The sequence below is a fragment of the Oncorhynchus keta genome, chromosome 20 (assembly GCF_023373465.1).
Source record: "Oncorhynchus keta strain PuntledgeMale-10-30-2019 chromosome 20, Oket_V2, whole genome shotgun sequence".
Lineage (NCBI taxonomy): Eukaryota > Metazoa > Chordata > Actinopteri > Salmoniformes > Salmonidae > Oncorhynchus > Oncorhynchus keta.
Window position 1 is genome coordinate 5,673,838 of NC_068440.1, and position 16,970 is coordinate 5,690,807.

General features: G+C 44.4%; 1 protein-coding gene across 1 annotated transcript in view; it reads right to left on the reverse strand.

Moving 5' to 3' along the window:
• Positions 1-387: 387 nt before the first annotated feature.
• Positions 388-16,970, reverse strand: part of LOC118399207 (syndecan-2-A-like) — a 34,682-nt gene continuing 18,099 nt past the window's right edge. Inside the window, exons 2-5 of the mRNA XM_035795098.2 lie at positions 6,203-6,317; positions 5,606-5,775; positions 4,549-4,669; positions 388-2,438 (exon numbers count right to left, since the gene is read on the reverse strand). Of these exons, the coding sequence (XP_035650991.1) occupies positions 2,275-2,438; positions 4,549-4,669; positions 5,606-5,775; positions 6,203-6,317 (570 nt within the window). The 3' untranslated portion in view covers positions 388-2,274. The remainder of the gene's footprint in view (positions 2,439-4,548; positions 4,670-5,605; positions 5,776-6,202; positions 6,318-16,970) is intronic.

A 16,970-nucleotide genomic window follows, 5' to 3' on the forward strand; every position in this document is an offset into this window, starting at 1 on the left:
TGTGACAGATATGGAAACAAGAGGCAGGATAATCTCCCAGTTAGCACTTTACATTCCCATTATACTAATCTCAATCCAGAACCCATCAGATTAGTTCAGTAAAATGATACTGCTTCATCCATCACTCATCAACACCGACAGTCAAAGCCCAAAGCTTATTTAATGGTTATCGGGTGGTGAAATACAGTATGTGCTAATAGACAAGTAATTGATGCTTTTATGGTATATAGTTCATGTTAATCATTACCGAGATATAAGCATCTGTAAAATGGCATCTTGTGGGAGACCAGTATACAGTATTCCTCAGTCATTGGTTGTGGCCTGAGGGAGAAGAAACCGCGAAGAGAAAAAGACACAGGGATCAATAAAGCCCACACAAGATCAATATTAGGCCACAATGTTTATTCAGTAGTGTTGTTTCAACGTATAGGTACAATACTGTCTGCTTTTGTAAGACTTAAAAAAAAAAAAAAAAAAGTGGTGACCATTAGTCATCTGTGCTCACAGAATGCCAGTCATTATCATCATCATCCTCCTGGTGTAACGTATGCGTCTCCTTATGCTCTCCGAGAGAGCAAGTACATTTCCAAATGGTAGGCACTTTGAAGGTTTAAAACATTTGTGAATATGCATTTATATATATATATAATATATATCTTTTTGTATACTAATAAGCAATTGGACTCAATGGTCAAGTCTCTAATAAAATAAAAAGCTATAAAAAAAATCAAATAAAAAAAATGAAGGAAAAGAAAATGAGAGTAACGTGGCCATAATGGGAATAAGTTCAAGCAATGGTGAGAATACTGTGTCTTTGGGTTTTGGTTTGCAGTTTAGTACCTATCTTTTCTATGATGATAATATGAGAGAGAGAGAGAGAAAGAGATTGCAGACTGGAGGGTATAGCAGAAAGGAGGAGGGAATGAGGGGGGGGGGGGGTGCAGGGAGGATGGCCTCATGTGGGTGGTTGGGAGTTCAGATGACGTCTACTTCACATTTGTGTACAGCTCAAAAGGCAACTTCACAACCTGTTGTACCCTTCACGCAGAGGTGACTGTTTCAATGAGAGAGGATGGCAACAACAATCCCATGGTGTATTTCTCTGTCTTGCTCCTGGTAACCAACCTCACGCTCTCTGAGAATCGAGGATCTCCGGGCTAAACCATCGACAAAGGGGAGACAAAAACACTGGCAACACAGTGGAGTGAGAAAAAGGGGAGAGGCCGACCGCTTACATGGAGGAGATGGAGAGAATGCTGAGGATGAGAGGGAGGAGCAAAGGCAGATGGAACAGGCAGAGTAAACTAGGGGAAAACATTGCCCCAGAGCCAAATTTAACCCCAAACATCGTAAACACTCAGAGCTGAACGAGACCAGCAAAGAAGCAATGAGGTGAATGTGCAATATGAGAAGTCGTATGCAATTAAATTAAATGTTAAAAAAACATCCACAAGACATACTGTAAAGTAAGTCTTGTGTTTTTCTTGAGCCCCTGACACATCTTAGCTTTTTTAAGACCGATTACTGTGTTTTAACATGTATGCTGTATAAGAAATGGTTTTGACCAAAACAAACATTGAAAGAAAACAAACAAGACGAACAAAAAAATAAATGAAACGCTCAAGTTCAACTAGATTGATTGACATTGTAACCTGAAGGGAGAACATTTACATTGACAGTTATCAGCGTTAATATGAAGATGAAAAAGCTTCATGAATACTACAAAAGGCATATATATATATATATATATTTTTTTACATCTGAGAAAAAAATATAAATGAATGAAATACACCTTTTAAAGATCAACGCCAGACATGCTAGGACAATATTTTTTTATAGGATTGATACAGAATAATTATATTCAATTATTTCCACTTTTAAAACATTTCTTTACAAATACATACTGCTACAGTTAAATAGTAGTCAGCGACTAAAAACAGCTCCTTTGACAGAAGACAGATGCAATAGCTTTTTCTCACCGTAACAGATTTTTTAAAATGTTTTTATATTTTTTTGCCTTTTCAAATAATACACAAAATGTTTAAATACACTGAGATATGCCATAAAATAAGCAATGCTTGGCTTTTCATTAAAAAAGAAGAAAATGTCTTAATTACAATACTCTATGCAAAAGCTTTTCTTTATGTAATTTTTCCTCAATTAACTTTTTATTTTTTGTTGTTACAGTATATTTGAACAGGTTTTTTCTTGTTGTCATGGACTGCTATAAACTGTCACTCCGATTTGTCAATCTTCTCATGAGGGGGCGGGGCTTTATGCATAAAACTCCTTGGTTGGGGCCTTCTGATAGGCTGCCCCAGAGGGTTTCCTCTCTCCCAGGTCGTAGCTGCCCTCGTCCTTCTTCCTCATGCGGTAAACCAAGAGGAGGATGAGGAAGATGGCGAAGAGGAAGCCAATAACTCCACCCGCAATGACAGCTGTGGACAGAGAGAGGGTGAGGTCAGAGGTTTGAGGTCAAAGGCTATTCAGAGGACATTAAAGCTTATAGCATCTAGAGAGGGATCTTTGAATGCACTGTGCCCTTTCTTACACAATCCCCCTATCAAGCTACTCAAGATTACTCCCAGGACATGCCCTTGTTTCCTGCATGCTAATTATTTACATAGGATTTCATCATTCTTCCAATTATACTTGTATAAGATTTCTTTACAGCCCTTAATCTGTTTTAGGGCTCTTGTGGCGAAACAATCTCCCCTCTGCTCCAGTTATATTTCCACATGTTGAACTGGCGCCTCGGCCCCATGGGTAAAAAGATATCTGGCACGCTTACAGCCAGAAACCGTGCGGCTCCTCGGTGTAGAGCGGATAAATGTAAATTAGATTACAGACCATTTGAGTTTGTGGGAGCCATAGGGGACAGGATGAGGAAAGGTAGGAGGGTAGAGAGGACAGGAGGAGGTTAGCTAGCCAGATCTGTTTCTACACAGTGGGCCTGGGCCTCCTGAACCCAAGAGTTGTACATTACTCTAATCCACAGTATATACAGCCCTGTCAAGGCCAGGGTTTTAGTGGATGTGGCCAACATGACTATAATTGAAAACAGAAAAAAGTAGTCTAGCTAGCAGACAGTTCGAAAAGTCAGGGCCTCACATGTCTGTCTACATGACCAGTAATTTGAGCAATTTTGAAATACAATAGTTAGACCATGTTTTCTACGTTGCAAACTTTGGAATAAACAACAAAATCCAAAACGAGCAAAGGCGACTAACTGGTTGGATGTTTGGGATATATTTCCAGCATGACTGTATTGAAGTCCCCTACTTGTCCTCATTCATGTCACTTTTTCCCAGTAACTATCAGACGGATGTCAGAACAAAGGGGAACTGAAGTGCCAGTCCATTTGTAACACTCTACATGTTTATCGCCGACACTGAAAGGAAAACAGCATCAGAGAGTGCGATTGCCAGTCAGATTATTTTCCTAGTTTGGATTTCAGTAGAAGTGAATTAACACAAAATTTGAGCAAAGTGCGCTATGAACTCTGGAAGGTCCCGTTGACGGGTAGAAATGTATTTTATACATTATTTTCAGAAGCTGTAGAGAGCATGAGAGACGTGGGCAGAACATCATGATTAAGGAATGTGGATCTGATCAGGAAATAAACACAATGTACACTGAGTGTATAAAACACCTGCTCTTTCCATGACATACCGACCAGGTGAAAGCTATGATCCGCTATTGACGTCACCTGTTAAATCCACTTCAAATCACTGCAGATGAAGGGGAGGAGACAAGTTGAAGAGACAATTGAGACATGGATTGTGTATGTGTGCCATTCAAAGGGTGAATGGGCAAGACAAAAGCTTTAATTGTATTTTGAACGGGGTATGGTAGTAGGTGCCAGGCGCACTGGTTTGTGTCAAGAACTGCAACGCTGCTGGGTTTTTCACACTCAACAGTTTCCCGTGTGTATCAAGAATGGTCCCACCACCCAAAGGACATCCAGACAACTGTGGGAACCATTGGAGTCAACATGAGCCAGCATCCCTGTGGAACGGTTTCGGCACCTTGTAGAGTCCACGCCCCGACGAATTGAGGCTGTTCTGAGGGAAAAAGGTGGTGCAACTCAATATTAGGAAGGTGTGCCTAATGTTGTTGTTTTTTACACTCAGTGTATAACAGCAATGTTATAGCAATTATATTACAGATTATTAGGTGTTATATGGCAGAGGATGTATGAAGTTGCTACATATGCTAAAGATGCAGCAAAGATCCAACCAACAAAACTCGGCAGACATCCAAACGCAGATTTTCTTGTCATCAATCTGGGCAGCAGACACACTTTAAGCGTCGCTCCAGACCCGCCACCTGACCTACTTCATAATCAGCGTTGTAATCAAGAAACATTCAGACATTCAGAAATAACATGGCAGTGTAATTACCTGATGTGACAGAATGTCCCATTCAACAGCTCAACAACCCATAATCAACATTTAGATGGGTAGACACAGGTGTAAAGACTGCACACTGTTGCCTGCGACGAGTGTGGAAAATGGTGAACCCCTGTGCTGCTGTTGCCGTACATACCTGCCAGCACCTCCGTCCTCTGGAAGAGGTTTTCCGAGCGAACATCGATGGGCTCCAGGGGGGAGCTGGGGGTGCTGGTGATCTGGTTCTTGCGTACATCCTCGGTGACGGGTACTGGGGGCTGGGAGGAGAGAATGGAAGGATACGATGGTGGTATACCGTTTTTAAAAAAAACATTTTTTTTACAAACATAAAAAGGCCAGGAGAATGGAAGCTAGAGGGATATAGTTTATGTACTAACATAGATGCCTGGGTCCATATTTGGGTCTCTATCTCCGAAACCAGGGCCAAGTAAAATCACCTGCCCTACACCATCCCTGTTAACAGATCTGAAAAGACTGGATAGGTGAAAGCAACATGGCAGAAGCCACACTAAAACTATTGGAGGGGTTGGTGGAGTCGTCACTGTATTGCTGTCACCTCCCTAGTGTCTTCATGTGTAAATATTGAATGGTAAGGGATTAGGGGAAGGAGAAAGGGACCACAATGGAACCAGGCCAGAAAGAATCTAGGCCATCACCCAACAAGAGCGGATTCTGTAGTGTTCTAAAACAGGAGATTATGACTGTTTGATTCAGTAATCCAGCATAATGTACAACAAAACCAGAGCAACATCAGGAGCCTAGATGACTGCTTGATCCCTTATCCCCAGAGGAACCTCTTGGAGGGTATTATCATCACTGCATTAGAGGGATTTGATGACATTCTATGTCAATGAGTTAAGACTTATGGCTGATGGTTTATACTCTTCATCTGTGCTGAGGTCTAAGAGCATAGATCACTGTCTAGCAAAATGCTATAGTATTAGTGCGTTATTAGGGCTCTATTACCAATTACTACTTTTATGTATAGCATTCCAGCATCGGGGTCAATGCATGTTCAACTGTTATTTTGGGAGGGGAAAGGCTCCCCTCAGACTACCACACAATTTCCAATCTTTCAATATCTACCATACGGGGGAAGAAAGGGACTGGTCCTAGGGCAGTTTGGGCAAATGCCCAGTGGGCCGGTCCATCGTTAGCTTAGTGGGCCGGTCTAAAAGGTTATGTTCCCTCACCTCAGTTCTGACTGGCTTCCAGGGCGTTTCCCCAGGCAGGTCTTCTCTGGGCGTGTCTGTCTCCACTCTGGGAGTGAAGTCTTTGGTGGAGTCCTGGGTGGGTTCTGCTTTGGGCGCAATGTACAGCGTGCTCACGGTCACCGCCTCCTCGATCACCTCCTCAGCAGTGCCTGCAGAGCAAGATGAGGAGATAGCACTGTTTGTACTACTTCACCAGCACTCAATTACTTTCAGTTGCTTGTCAGTCTATGTTTGAGTCTGTACCTAAGAGAAATCAGGCTTTTCATAAGAACCTCACGTTCACATTCATAATTCAATCACAACAGACAAGGCCACCTCCTGATATTCTAGAATGGGATCAGGTGAAGGTAAAGTGAGTCTGGTTTCATTTTTACTGGGAACAGTGTTCGCCACAGTTATCAAAGCTCTTTCTTACAGCCTGCTTTGCTTTGGCCATCTGCATGTTGTTAAAAGTTTTGTAAGAAGGGCTTCAATACCTAAGTAAGACCTCAGTTCTACAGACATGCCCACTCTGGGTGAAAAGCCAGCCTGCCTGCCTGCCGACCCAGTCGAAGACTACTGTGACCAGACTCTTACCTGATCCTGACCCCGAGTTAAAGTCGTCGTCATCCTCGGGGTAGTAGCCCCCGGACCCTGTGTCGTCAATGAAAAGTTCATCCACTTCGGAGGACGACTTGGCCGCGTCCGCTATCTGAAACGGAGAACAACAGAAATCTAGACAAAGTACTGGGCATTTAGACTGTTCCCGAGGCCACTTTTCAATGCGCAAGTCCAACATAACTTTCTTATAGTCACCACTTTTGTCTTTGAAATACTTCTAGCAGTGAACACGTTTCCGGATACCACGGTCTGATTGTTTGGCAGAAAGCACCGAGCTTCAATGAAAAGTGAACACCAAAAGGGCTTACCACTTGACTCAAAACCATAGTCGACCCAAAGATAGTTAGTCGTTACAGCTACAGCACTCCAGTATGTTCTGCCAGGTAGACCCATCGTTACGTGCGTGAACATCGTAGTCCATGTACCACAGAGGGCACTTGTCTCAACAAACCACACCGGACTATATCACTGTGTCAGAGTCAAACAACCCCTCTCTAAACGTCTAGCTCCTCCCACCATCGTTGCCGGGGTAAAAGTTCATAGAAGCACGTGCGTGCGTGTGTTTGTCTTTACAGCTTAACGGACTGGCCAATAGAAAAGCTGAAATTGAACAATGCTGTTCGTGTGACTTGCAAAGACATCAACCCCCTCAAGACTATAGAATGCTAGTAAATAAAAATGTCATCCATCTGCAATTTCCTTTACAAACAACAACTTCATACATACTCTGTGAAATTACTGCACAGTGGGCAAAACACTGCCATCATTGTAGTGTGTGTGTGCGCACCTTCGTGCGTGTGTGCATTAAGTGGAATAGCTAGGTAGGACCCATGGCAACCTCCATTCAACCTCAGTCTGAGTCCGAGTGTGATGTCCCCTCCATACTGATGCTGCTTTAGAAAAAGGGCCACAAAAGAGGGCCAACAATAACTCATCCCTGCTTTGCTGGTGCTTGTGTGGTAGCGGTGGTGCTCGTTGGTTTGGTGCACCAATGTTTTTGTAACGTTCCAAACCTGCTCTTGTGCTGTTCAGCTTATATACCTGGAAATAAATGACCTGGGATCAGTTTTGCACTTGTTGCTTTTGCAGAAAAGGCAAAGAAATAGTGAGGACATAACATAAGGGATGACACATTTCTCAGAAGGAAGCTGTGATAAGTAGGTTTGTGTTGTTCTGTGTGTGTGTTCTAACCATGTGAGGGACCATTTCCCACATCCGCATGAGGACAAAGGCTATTTTAAGGTTAGAATTAGGGTTTTGAATGGAATTTTTGTTTCGGTCCTCACCAGGATAGAAGAACAAAACCTGTATGTGTTCAGGCGCGTGTGTGTGTGTGTGCGTTCACATATGTGTGTCTGTATCTATGCCTGGTTGCCTGTTTTACTTTGACTTTGCCTATGGGAATGAGTGAACATTGCCCCTAAATGCCTCGGGGTGTGGGGGTAAAGTGTGTGTTTTGAAGGTCTCTCTGCCTGACACTCTCCGCCGTCACAAAGGGGCAGGTCTGCGGCGGTGAGCGGTTGGTGAAAAGGCAGGGGATGATAAAACAGAATGATATCTGCCTCCCCTTCAAAAAGGAGCAATGACTTTCCAACAGAAAGGCATTCAGGCCAGAGCTGGCTGATCAAAGGCTGGATTTGATCAAAGCAACTTTATTTTAACCTTGCTGCCTATTCTGTTTCACCAACCCCCCCCCCAGTTCAGTTCACTAGCTGGGCCTACACATCAGTAATAATACAATTAACGAACCAAAGGGTGGAGCCCACAAATCAAGCCACAAAAAAACAGAGCCTAATGAGATAGAGGCAATTGAGGCCACACGTGTACCCACATTATTCAACACAGCACAAATCTAAAGAAAGTGAAACTAAACAACTGTAGCGTGCATGGCACAAAGAGCAAGACAAGGAGTGATGTCAAATCAGATGTTCATTCGGGAGCGGAAATGGTCCGTAAACTCCTGCCTCTTATCACTATTGACACGTTTAACCTTCCAGGAGGACTTGCCTTTGAATCCTTATCACAAGCTGGGAGTTCAAGCCTGGAACCCCATAACAAAGGAGCAACCTCCTCATAGAAATATAATTTCTAGAATTACGCTACTAGTAATTCCATTTCTATGGCCATTCTCTCGTGCATGAAAAACCCTCTTCTCCTTCCGGTCCATGCTATCTGTTTACTTTCCTTCCACAGAAAGTGAGAGGCCAGACAGAGCGTCGGGTTCTCTTTCAGCTGGTCAACGCCACTTGTGTAAATGGCAATTAGCCTATTATAGCAACTGACGTTCAAGATGTGGTTATCGTGTAGTGGGACTCCATAAAAATCACCCTCCGGGTTCTCTTCCCAAACAAAGCCTAATCTACACATGCTTTAACTACTACGCACTGGCATTATTTGAACTCAAGAGATAAAGGGCTTCTTCCGAGCGGGCTATTTAAATAACTCCTTCCTTTAGAAAGACGAGGGCTCTAGAGTGCGGACAGACATCTGTTAATGCCTCAAGCGCACACACATACACACACAAACGTTGTGCTTGTAAATATACCCCCCCCAAAGTGTTAATGACTACGTCCGGGGGTCATTGTCCACTTCCAGGTATGACCCTAACTAACACAGAGCTGGCAGATACAAAAAAATACAATCCCTCTTCACTGGTTTGAATGGGAGAAAAAAGCCCATGAAGAATCCAGCCAGTCAGAGCCGTAGCTGCCTAATCCTTACCAGAGACTAACAAGCAGCACCTAGCCTAGCGCCTGACTGACAGCGAGACAGCGATAACAAGCAGCACTGTGGCATTTATTAGAACAGAGCTACGGTCTGTCTGCACCTAATGAACAACTAGTGACCAGCAGGAGGCTTGGTGGTGAATGCAGTCAGTCTCCATGGAGAACGTCCATAGGGAAAGAAATATAATACACAAGAGGAGGAAGAAGAGAGGCAGAAACGAGCGAGAGTGACAAGGAGGGAGAGTGACATAGAAAGAGGAGAGAGAGACTGGTAGGAGGGCGAGAGAGAGAGGGAGATTATGCACTGTAGTAGACAATCTGTGGCCTGCAGGTTGCTTTGCTAAAAGCTTGTTAAACCGCCAAGCCCATGGCTGGCGGTGTCCGAAAGTCAAAGAGGCTCTCTTTATGGCGTGTGCAGTTAGCAGTAAGCTAGCGCTATCGTGAGAGGAGGTAATTAGAGTAGGGTGGGTGGCTATGGGTCATGGGGTTAGTGTAGGGTAACTTGGGTGAGCCATCTTGCCCCGTCTCTAATCCGTGTAGACACGTTGCATTCACTTCTTACACGGTCAATATTATCACACCCCAAAACAGGGGAGACAGGGGAGGGAAAAAAAAGACACACGAAAAAGATCACACACGCATGGGCTCGTACACACAGTACGGCTTACATCATTGACAGGAGTGGAAAACAAGAGACAGAGGGCAGACAGTGCCTCAGATATTCCTTGTCCGTCTGTTGCTCTGCTCCCGCTCAAAACCTTGAGTTAACCTGAGAGAACCTCAAGTTAACTGCGAGGGCGAGAGAGAACCAATACAACATAAAGCACTTGACTTGCTATGCTGTCATTTCATCTTCCTTAAAGGATATTCACTGATGCCAGTCATTTTATCTCACAGTACAGTTAAGTCTTCAATGGTCTTACAGTCCGCTTCTGTAAGACCATTGGGTACCACTGTACAATCAAAAGAAATCGTTCTCCTCTCCCCAGGATTGGGGAAAACAAACGTGAACCCTGAAAGTCAATGATTTCTCTGAAGGAAAAAAAGCCAGAGTGTCTCTTTGTTAAACAACAAAGTAGTGCAGGTAGATGTGAGTTTATCTGTAAACTCAGCGAGCCACGGATCCATACGGTGATCAATACTGCCACCACTCTGGCCTGGCCTCCTTCCCATCTCTCTCCCACAGGCACATTTACGAGGTGGCTTTTATTGGCCCTGAACGGGTGGATGGCTACGGCTTTTCCTGGTGCCGGACCTGGCTGGGAGGAAAGGATTGGAGGTGACTGGGTGAGAGCAATTGGCTTTGAGTGGGCTAGAATGGCTGGACTCGAGATGCAGTGTTTCAATAGTGAAGATTTTACTCTTATTATCGGTTCGGTGTGGTGTTTCACTGTTTGTCTTAAGAGATAATGACAACAGCAAATGGACTGCTAGGTTGGCACCTGTTGGTGGCCATTTTGTAGGCTAACGCTAGCACATGCTAATGCTAAACAAACAACCGGAAGAAGCAAGCTGGCTTCATAATTGACGTTTGTTGGTGAGGATTTGTTTGTCGAATGTAATTGGGTTTGAGAAATGAGTTCATAAAGGTTACAAGTCTACAGCAACGAAGTGGGAGTTCAAACACTGACCCCACAAGCTAAGCAAATGGTTGTGGTGGTAAAGGAAAGGAGGGGGAGTAGGGTGGACGGATGTCTCTTCGCGCTCTTCAGAAGCTTCAACTTTTATTGCCCTACTGGGATCATAATAAGAAACAAATTGATGGTCTTTGAGACACTGGAGGGGAGGGGCTGTTACTGCAGGAAGTTGACACAAATCAAACTCTCCCTAAAACCAGACTGTGTGCCCTGGAGCTATTCCCGGAGTGCGGGGGACAGCTTTGTAGCTTGGTGAGTGTGTGTGTGTGTTGACATTTACCACAAAATCCAGGAAACAGAATCTGTTCATCTGGCTCTGTTGCCAGTAGCTCACTTTGCCACATGTTCCTTTTTCAACATGCATAACAGCATATATAAAGCCTTTATAATCCTAATTGGAATACAAAGACACAGTGAAGAAGAGCTACAGACGAGCGTTGACAGTATATCTAGGACGAGCTTTTGAACAATTGATCGGTGGTTGGTCTGAGATTCCAAAACGGTCACCACTCGTAATAAACTGAATGATGAACACTGAAATGAACCCAGTTGAAGTGCTCCTTTGGAAAGTTCAGGAAGTAATCTAGATGCTATGGCTCCTTCCCGTTTCAAAGCAGTGCCACGCTTGGGTTGACGCGGAGAGCTTATAGGTGGATTTGTTACCTTTTCATTCCGGGGCGCAGTTTGGACTCCACCATCAAATAAATGGCGGAGAGTAGTCATTTACGGGTGCATTAGCTGATCTTTATGTTCTCATAAAGATTGAGTAAACTGTCTGGGACTGTGCTAGAATTAAAACCAGCCGACCTTGCTGATCTATGGAACTGGATCAGCTCACCACATACTGCTGGGTAAATATGCTCAGTACTTTGAGAACCGTTTGACAGATAGGTTTCTTTAGTTCTTCCACAATGCTAGGACATTCTATACCCCCAAAAAGGCCATCAAGTTCTGATGCATAAAGCTTTGCTCTAGTCCTCCAAACAAACACCGTGTCAAAGTTCGGTCAAGCAGCTCAAAGTACCTTAAACTACATCCATATGTGAACAAACACAAGCTGCATAAGCTGGCTGGGGGAACCTTTGTTACAGTTTGACCAAAATAAGACCAGGCTCAGGAGTTTTCGCAAAAAATGTCTCACAAAAGAGAACAGAGCGCTTGACTAATTCTGTCCTCACATACACTGACGGTTAATCTACCTCAGACTGCATAAATATAACACGAGGCAAGAATCATAAAGAACCGGATAGACTGTGCAAAATAAAAAAGTATTTTGTCAAAATACTTTTATTTTGCGCCTGTGCCAAAAAAAAATGGATGTTTTTCCTATAGACGCCCAATAAGAGACAACATCCTGGGAGGAAGAAAGTCAATTTCAAGGTTTCCAATGAAAACAGACGCTCACTGATAGTCTGGCTGTGGGACAATAGAGTAAACCTACCTGCCTGTACAATCCTATTTACGCAGTTCCTGAAGATAAAATAAGGAAAGAAATGTGTATTCTAATGGTCTGAATGTAAACCTAAATGAGACCATGAATCATAACAAGCCATAACACGATTCATGAGACACAATCATTTTTGCAATGTTGCAATATAACATAACATGCGACATATGTGCCAATTTCACTCTGGTATCGGTGTGTCAATGTGTGTGAACGCTCACACACGCTGCAACACATTACGGCTAATTAACTTCACCTCGGACCACTAAACATTTTACTCGCATACCAATTAAAGCCTGTCTGCTTGACTCATTCGCTGAGGCACCTGATGAACCTCATGTAAAGTTAAATGTAAACCTTGAGTGAAACAATAAGAAGCAAAACGTGGCTCACGAGGTTTCAACATGTAAAGTTTATAGTGAAGACCTCAGCTCTATTGCATCCAAGCCCGTAGAAAGTGACAGAGTTCTTTCTGCACAAAGCCCTCTCTGGAACACCAAGTCTACCATTTGGAATACTGCCCCCCCGGGGTTGGGAATTGGGAAATTCCTCGGCCCCGTTAAACATCTTTTGATACGCACAGGAAACCCTAGATTCTTTGTCAGCTCGGAAACCCAATATGCTGGGAAATGGGCTTCACCTGCGAGTCATTTTTGTGAGGAGGGAAACTGAAAGATTTGCCGCAGCACGGCAGGTTTCTTCCCTCAAGTCACAGTGGAAATAGGAAGCTGTAACAGAGGCAAGGCTGAACAGAAACGAGCACAGGGTGGTTTTAAGTGCTTAGGCCTGTATAAAAACAGATCTAATGTTCTATAACCCAAAAATCTCTTTGCTATAACAAAAAAACGAATTGAGTTCAGAAGCATCAGTAATCTAGAATTCCCACATCCAGGAGCAACGTTCTTACTTGACTACCATATATAAAGTCCACTATCCACACAAATAACACTGGCCCAGTCAAAATGGTGCCCGTGTAAACATGAACGGTAGGTCTCTTCAGAGGGCAGATCTGTGAGAGGAGGGATGTTGCTTGTTCAACACGAGTGGGGAGAGAGGGGAAGGGGCTTAGAAAAGTCTCAATCCTCAGCAAACCACTGACCCCCTAATTAACATCGTCTGAAGTGGAAAAGTACCACGCCATGTTCGCAAATTCACCATTTTGACCGGTTCTGACTTGTCTGAATGTCGTTGGAGACACTCTGTTCTTTCGCCCTGCCTTTGTACCTGCTTAGCGTTCATTTCACACATCCCTGACTAACTCAGCAACACGCACTTCATCACAAAGAAACTTTTCACTAAAGGTCTGGAACAGACCTTTTCCAAGGCCACATATCATGCAGCAAAATTACTATCAGGATGATAGTGGAATAGCGGTTGACAAAATGTAATCTATTCAGGTTATAGGCACTGAATTTCTCCTCCAGCCAGTTAATCATTGGCCTTATAAATCATGGCTCATATCACCTAAAAGAGAGGTTGATGAGGGGAGGGGGAAAGTGAGAGAACGTTAAAAAAGGAGAGCGCACAAAAGAGAAAGCACGAGGGGGCATTTGAAAGCCTCAGGTAAGAGCAATTACTGCAGCCAACACACACACACACACACACACACACACACACACAATTCCAACGGCGTCATCAGTTTCACCTTTAATTAATAGCCGGACCAAAACTGTCTCACACGGTAACCTCGACTGAAGCACTTTTGGCTAGAGGCACATTAAAGCAAGATGAGGACATTTCAGTCATGGGGAAAATGAGCAGGCCCTGCCCCGCGGTCGGCTCCATACAATCACGCTGAAGAAAATTAACACTTTCCCAAGAGCTCGTTCTCCAAGTCCGAGTAACTCTACCGTGACTCATTGATCTTAATATAACACAGACCGGATTTCCATTCCTGTAGTAAAATCCCTGGTGGCCGTGTGGAGGAAAATGTTTAAAATGTCCTTATGGCCTCAAAGAGTTAGATTCCACCTTTCTGACTTCACCTGCAGCATATTAATAATCTCTTAGCTTTTTAGCCTACAGGTGGAAGAGAGGCCGGCCTTTTCTAGAAAAAGGAAATGAATACTTTTGGTCCCAGTATGCTTGACTATTCTCGATGGGGCCTGTGCACATTAGGGAGAGTATGAAGGATGGATATTGCAGGAAACAGGCCTTGGGTTCTGTTCAAAGCGCTCATCTCTTTGGTTTGATATGCAACACTCGGGTACGATTGGATTCTTCCTGAACACAGGGCTGGCTTACAGCGTGTGGTCCAGATTCGTACCGTTCCGCCGGGAGCTGTCAGTGACTGAAAGGCATTCCTGCCTGATGAAAAGCTATCGGAGGAGGAGGAATGCTGAGAGGATCTGCCAAGTCCTCTTCTTGGAAAGAGAAAACAGGCCTTTTTCCTTATATCTTAATACGAGCCAGAGGGAGGGAATGGAGGAGGGTGGAGACTTTTCACCAAAGATGTACCTCCCGATTACTGCGTTGTTTGAATAAGAAGAGCAATGTACAATTTGACTTTGACATGGACAATGAGTGAACCAAATCCTCCTTACAGTATTCAGTTTCGTATTCCAAGGACTCGATTCAAGGTTTTCGCAATGAAAACAAGTTACATAAAAACAGCAACAAACACCCGGTTCACGGGGGAAGCTGCCCGGCAGACCTACACTGCCTTGGCACACAAACCTAGAGGCATGCAGAGAGGCACAAACAAATGAAGCGGCATGTTCTCACACATGCACACAGACACATGCTCCCTCGCATGTCCCAGCCCCCCGACCCGACCCCCTCTGACCCCTCTATTCGTCAGGGTGTTTCAGGTGCTCTGCAGGGCTCAACAGCAGGAGATGAATGCATCCTTTCAGTCCACAGCCTGTCTGCCATCTCCACCATTCCTCTACAAACACAGGTGCTGCTAGCTAGCTCCCCCCTGGATGAGTAAATTGGGGGAGGGGGATTCATCCCTCTGCTACGGCATATATAAGCAGTCAAGGGGACCATATGGTATCACCCGGACCCATGTTCTGCACTGCTGACTGTACTTTGTAAACAAAGCATGGGCATGTGCGTGAGAAATTCATTGTACAATATGTATTTTGATGCGTGTCCCCCCCCCCCATACTGCCCACACAGTAATACAGATTTTTACATTTCTTTTCATTGCCTCTCCCACTCCAAAAGGCAAACATTTCAAAACTGTAGATGAATCTAATACCTTCTCAAGGCTGACCTATTTGTATTGTGGGGCTGTATCCCCGTTTGGAGCCTTTTCAACATGCTTGGAAAGAATTTCAGGCACAAAGGCGACCAAAGAAGTCACCAGTCACCTCAACCCATGTGCTTCAGCCTAAGCCAGCTATACTAAACCACTATGCTAACTAGCAATACCTCTGATCCATGCCACTGTTGCCATTGTGTCACAAGGCACTTCTCATTCACACTTCAAACAGTCTGCTATCCCCTTCAGCGTGTCAGGATAAAGGCATGGCTTCAATCAGCATCGCTCAAAGCCTTTGTGTTTGGTTCCCCGGGCCCCTAAAAGAGCTATGGCATCCAGGGAGGGGGGGCGTGATGGATAAATTAGCTTCTGGTTCAAAGTTTAATTTAATCCAGATTCTAAGCCTCGGCTAGAGTGGTGAAAAAAGTTGTTGTGTGGTGAGCCTTTGTCCGGCTTCCATCCAGGCTTTTAACCCTTTTCTTAACAGGAAACTCATGAGTATTTCAGAGCCAGCTCATTAACCCCATGCAGCCAGGAAGGGCTGTGACATGAAAGAGCTCCTAGGAGTGGGGGGGTCAAAGGTGACCTGACCACAATGTCATGTTGTCTTCTTTCTCACAACATAAAGCAGAAAAGTGGCTCGTTGGGAGGGGGCTTTCGTTGTCTCTTCATAGCCAAGGCGCAATGTGCCTTTTGAGGATTTGTTGTCATTTTATTTGATAACTTATCCAATTTTACAGGCATGGACAGGCAAGTTGAGTTGTCGTAACAAGATTATTTTCCAACTGTGTTAGATCATAGTATTAAGAGTTTGCAATCTTATTCCTTTCATTTACAGAAAGAAAACTTTAAGAACGGACCGGTGGGATGCGAAAATGTTCATGCTCTTTCACCCATACTCAAGCTCATTTATACATATGCCCTTTTCCCCACCCACTTATCTATTTGTGCAGAAAAAAATATGACCTGCCAAATTCCTCCAAAGCTCAGTTCATCTCTCACTGTTCCACTGCTGCAAATGGGCCCTTATCTGGATAGATATGGGCCATGTGTATGGGGGGGGGGGTGATTTCACCGCTTCACTGGCTGATCTGCTTCAGTCTTAATAGTGCAGCAATTGAATTCCCATCCAACCCTTCCCTTAAGAGGATTTGTGTTCACGGGAGTCATGAGGGCACTACACTCTGGTGGTGGGGGGTGGGGGCGACAGTAGGAAGAGGGTGGACTGTGAGAGATAGGGACGGGGGGGAAAAAAAAGAGTGAGATTGGCCCAGATGAAAGAAAAAACGACAAGGGAGAGAGGTAGTGGAGATGGAGTTGCCATAGCGGTGAGGACTTGTTCCTCTGAGAGCAGTGTGGACCTGTTTATCTGTTAGTGTACCTGAGCGCATGACGATGCGGACTATGATGCTGACAATGAAGAGGAAAATGAATGTTGAGAGGTTGATGAAGGGAGCGACACACAGCCAGTACCGGCAGGGGGAGGAAGAGAGAAGCAGGTGGTGATCCCTGATCCCATTATCCAAAGCTAATCCAGCAGAGGACAAAACCAACGCTAGCACAAGATAAAATAAAATGACTGGAGCACCAACCCGGGTCTCAGCACAACCTGCAGGGTCTGTGATCCAGGACTAGGAGGGTTAGCCATGCCCCGTCGCTTCGTTCAAACACTGATTCAGAGATGGGTCTAAAGTTTCACACTGGGGCACGTAGCCCTCACCGCAAGCTA